This window comes from Oncorhynchus masou, unplaced genomic scaffold (assembly GCF_036934945.1).
Source record: "Oncorhynchus masou masou isolate Uvic2021 unplaced genomic scaffold, UVic_Omas_1.1 unplaced_scaffold_9356, whole genome shotgun sequence".
Lineage (NCBI taxonomy): Eukaryota > Metazoa > Chordata > Actinopteri > Salmoniformes > Salmonidae > Oncorhynchus > Oncorhynchus masou.
Window position 1 is genome coordinate 1085 of NW_027015844.1, and position 4842 is coordinate 5926.

The following is a 4842-nucleotide window of genomic DNA, read 5'->3' on the forward strand; positions in this document are numbered from 1 at the left end:
TATATATAATGTTCTGTGTGGGTCCATCTACTGGGAGGTGGTTAACTAGTCTGTATATATAAAGTTCTGTGTGGGTCCATCTACTGGGAGGTGTTTAACTAGTCTGTATATATAATGTTCTGTGTGGGTCCATCAACTGGGAGGTGGTTAACTAGTCTGTATATATAATGTTCTGTGTGGGTCCATCTACTGGGAGGTGGTTAACTAGTCTGTATATATAAAGTTCTGTGTGGGTCCATCTACTGGGAGGTGGTTAACTAGTCTGTATATATACAGTTCTGAGTGGGGTCCATCTACTGGGAGGTGGTTAACTAGTCTGTATATATAAAGTTCTGTGTTCCATCTACTGGGAGGTGGTTAACTAGTCTGTATATATAAAGTTCTGTGTGGGTCCATCTACTGGGAGGTGGTTAACTAGTCTGTATATATAAAGTTCTGTGTGGGTCCACCTACTGGGAGGTGGTTAACTAGTCTGTATATATAATGTTCTGTGTGGGTCCATCTACTGGGAGGTGGTTAACTAGTCTGTATATATAAAGTTCTGTGTGGGTCCATCTACTGGGAGGTGGTTAATTAGTCTGTATATATAAAGTTCTGTGTGGGTCCATCTACTGGGAGGTGGTTAACTAGTTTGTATATATAAAGTTCTGTGTGGGTCCATCTACTGGGAGGTGGTTAACTAGTCTGTATATATAAAGTTCTGTGTGGGTCCATCTACTGGGAGGTGGTTAACTAGTCTGTATATATAAAGTTCTGTGTGGGTCCATCTACTGGGAGGTGGTTAACTAGTCTGTATATATAAAGTTCTGAGTGGGTCCATCTACTGGGAGGTGGTTAACTAGTCTGTATATATAAAGTTCTGTGTGGGTCCATCTACTGGGAGGTGGTTAACTAGTCTGTATATATAAAGTTCTGAGTGGGTCCATCTACTGGGAGGTGGTTAACTAGTCTGTATATATAAAGTTCTTAGTGGGTCCATCTACTGGGAGGTGGTTAACTAGTCTGTATATATAAAGTTCTGAGTGGGGTCCATCTATTGGGAAATGGTAAACTAGTCTGTATATATAAAGTTCTGTGTTCCATCTATTGGGAGGTGGTTAACTAGTCTGTATATATAAAGTTCTGTGTGGGTCCATCTACTGGGAGGTGGTTAACTAGTCTGTATATATAAAGTTCTGAGTGGGTCCATCTACTGGGAGGTGGTTAACTAGTCTGTATATATAAAGTTCTGTGTGGGTCCATCTATTGGGAGGTGTTTAACTAGTCTGTATATATAAAGTTCTGTGTGGGTCCATCTACTGGGAGGTGGTTAACTAGTCTGTATATTCTACTGATTCATATGGATACCAGTCCATAACATTGGCTGTAAAAGTGGGTAGAAACAGACATATAACTGTATCTATGTGGTCTTTACTTGAGTGTGTTTCAGCAGGGTGAGGTCAGAGAGATGCTTCCAAGTCACTATTTTCCTGAACTCATAAAATCCTTTACACAATCTGATGGGATGGATGTTCAACCCCATTAAAATGACCACAAGGTCTATATAGAACCGTTAAATTAAGACCTCACAGATCTGTTCATGGAAAAGCAGTTCAATGAATGATACTAATTGATTCTTAAAGAATATAACTTATAAATCATGAGCCTCATCTTGAGGAGTCACCTGTGGCAGTATTCATAAAGAGTAGGAGAGATGATCTAGGATCAGTTTAGCCTTTTAGATCATAATGAATCAGATTACATGGAAGAGGGGGGACCTGATCCTAGATCATAATGAATCAGATTACATGTAGAGGGGACCTGATCCTAGATCATAATGAATCAGATTACATGGAGAGGAGGGACCTGATCCTAGATCGTAATGAATCAGATTAGATGGAGAGGAGGGACCTGATCCTAGATCATAACGAATCAGATTACATGGAGAGGGGGGACCTGATCCTAGATAATCTCTGAGACACTGCCTTTATGAATAAGGAGTCACCAGGACCAACTGTACATTGCTCTGAATAAGAGCGTCTGCTCAATGACTAAAATGTAAAATGAATCACCAGGACAGGCATTGACAGGATGGTCACAGCCACACGTTCACTGGTTAGGTAGGACACAATATAACTGTTAGATAGGAACAACAGTAATGATACATGGTTATACAGGAACAACAGTAATGATACATGGTTAGACAGGATGTAATGATACATGGTTAGACAGGATACAGGATAACTGTTAGACAGTGTTACGAATCCCTTTTGGCAGGGGGGGATGGTAATGAGACCCGTAACAGAACTCGTGCAAATTATAATTGTGAGAACGAAATAACACCGACAACTGAAATCTACCGTCAAACTCAGGGTTTATTAATAAAACACACGGTAATGGGGGGAGCAGGAAAAGGGGCTGAGCTGGACCCAAGGAAAGAAAAAAGAATTATTCAAACACCCCGAAGCTAGACTAGCCTACTTTAACAGCTAACTAACCAAAAATACAGTGGGTGGTCCACCCAGTTCTAACTAGTGTATTTAACAAAGTTTACCTACGGGTAGTGTATGCCCATGGGCGACTTGTCTTGGTTCCCCCTTTTCCCACCAGCAAACAAACACCATAACCAAAACAATACTCACAGGTGAGGACAAAGTGCTATGGAGGTGCTCAAACAAAAGATAGCTCAATACATAAAGAGAGCGTGAAACAGAGAGACCTAAAGACATGGCATTTACAGAGAGATTGAGCTCTAGAGCAAACAACTGATGGGGTTTTTAAACCAAGGGAAAGGAACTGTGATAGGGTAGGAAACAGGAGGAGGTGTGTCTTCTGATTGATGATTGGTGACTGATTGGGGAGTGATGATTTTCACCTGTGAGGAGAGAAGGAGAGAAAAGAACACAGGATACACACACAGGATACCTGTATCCGTGACTGTGTGTATGTGTGTGTGTGTCCAGTGTGTGTGTGTGTCCAGTGTGTGTGTGTGTCCAGTGTGTGTGTGTGTGTCCAGTGTGTGTGTGTGTCCAGTGTGTGTGTGTGTCCAGTGTGTATGGGTGTCTGTGTATGCGTGTGTTCTGTGTGTGTGTGTCCAGCGTGTGTGTGTGTGTATCCAGTGAGTGTGTGTGAGTCAGGTGTGTCCAGTGTGTGTTATTATTTCATTATTTAATTATTCAAAAAAAATAAAGTTTTTACCTGACACAGAGAAACTGAGGAGTCATAATCAATCCTAAACCCTGGATAGAGGGGCTCAGTGAATTTGGAGGTGAATGTGTACAGGTGGGTCAGTGTGTCAGAGGAGGCTCTATAGAAGGACAGAGTGCCGGCTGGCCAGTCCAGATACACTCCTACTCTGTGGGAGCTGGAGGAGGGGACGTCTATGGTAGTGGGATTATTATTGTGCCAGGCAATGTAACTGTTGTCAGAGCAGAACAGACTCCAGGACTTGTCATTGTATCCAAGACAACAGTTCTTAACCCCTCCTCTGCTGTTGATTCCTTTATATGTCACTCCTATAACAGCCCCACTCCCACTCCACTCTACCTCCCAGTAACAGCGCCCAGTCAGACCCTCTCTACACAGCACCTGTTCCCAGACCTCAAATCTCTCTGGGTGATCAGGATACGGCTGCTCCTCTCTCCTACATGTCACCTTTCTGTTCTCCTCAGACAGAGAGAGGTGTCTGTTTATTGTGTTTGGGTCCAGTGTGAGATCACAGACATCTGATGGATGAAACCAGACACAATATTAGAAATCATCATCATTCACATTAGAATGTTAACTCACTTTTCACTAATTCATTTAATGTAGATGTTTCTAGGTATCAAAAGGAGAAGTTAAGGTAACTTGGGACTTGTTAAATGATCATATGTTATACTGTCTGGTAAATAAAACACACTTATTCCCATTAATTACACACACACATCCTGAACACACATTCCTAACGTAACACACACACACACACACACACATTGTCAAAGCAACTCTTTGTAAACTTTGGTGTCCCTGATTTCTGTTTCTGTAGAACTACAGCTGATATTTAATACGACCAAGTAAGTAATGATGGTGGTCTTTGACTTTGACTTAACTTGAATTAATTAGTCATATTCTTCACAGCAGTCAACACTCACATTTTCTAAGTCCAGGTTTCATTCTGTTCTCTCCACCATGTCCCACACTGTAGCGGTAAGCAGAAGAACAGACAGTCATTGAGGGATACACCTGAACTCACACACACACACACACACACACACACACACACACACACACACACACACACACACACACACACACTGTGGTATGCCAGGAGATCTACCCATGGATGGTAATAGAGGTGAGGCAACGTTGTCCTCTGCTGGGAGCTAAGTTGAGGAAAGTACTTTGTCCAAGTTTATACTGCACTGAACTCACTGAACACTGAACACACACAACTTTGTCCACATACAGACAGGACACTTACCCACACAGTCAGCATATAACTTTGTCCAAGTGGTGGTCAGACTGTGTCTTAACCAGCCTGATAGGTCCAACATGTCTGATATGAACATTGACATAAACCCTCTACATACTTGAGTTTCTCCAGTCTGCAGTGTGGATCCTCCAGTCTAGCAGAGAGCAGTCTGTCTCCTGAGTCTCCTGGGTGATTGTAGCTCAGATCCAGCTCTCTCAGGTGTAACGGGTTTGACCTCAGAGCTGAGACCAGAGAAGCACTGCCTTCCTCTGTGACTAGACAGCCTGACAGCCTGCAAAGAGTCAAATCATAATAAAATCACACTGCTATTCTTTGGTGGTGAAAATAGTGGCAGTATATTTTTTCAACATATTCAGATATATCAGTGTCCTGAAACCTGCCATATCTAT

General features: G+C 42.2%; 1 protein-coding gene across 1 annotated transcript; it reads right to left on the reverse strand.

The window, feature by feature from the left end:
* Positions 1 to 2336: 2336 nt before the first annotated feature.
* On the reverse strand, positions 2337 to 3890 carry LOC135538279 (stonustoxin subunit beta-like). Its single transcript, XM_064964193.1, has 2 exons — positions 3881 to 3890; positions 2337 to 3704 (listed from the first exon to the last, which is right to left on the reverse strand). Exons 1-2 carry the CDS (start codon positions 3888 to 3890, stop codon positions 3148 to 3150), a joined length of 567 nt encoding a protein of 188 aa, XP_064820265.1. The 3' UTR covers positions 2337 to 3147.
* Between the last annotated feature and the right edge of the window lie 952 nt (positions 3891 to 4842).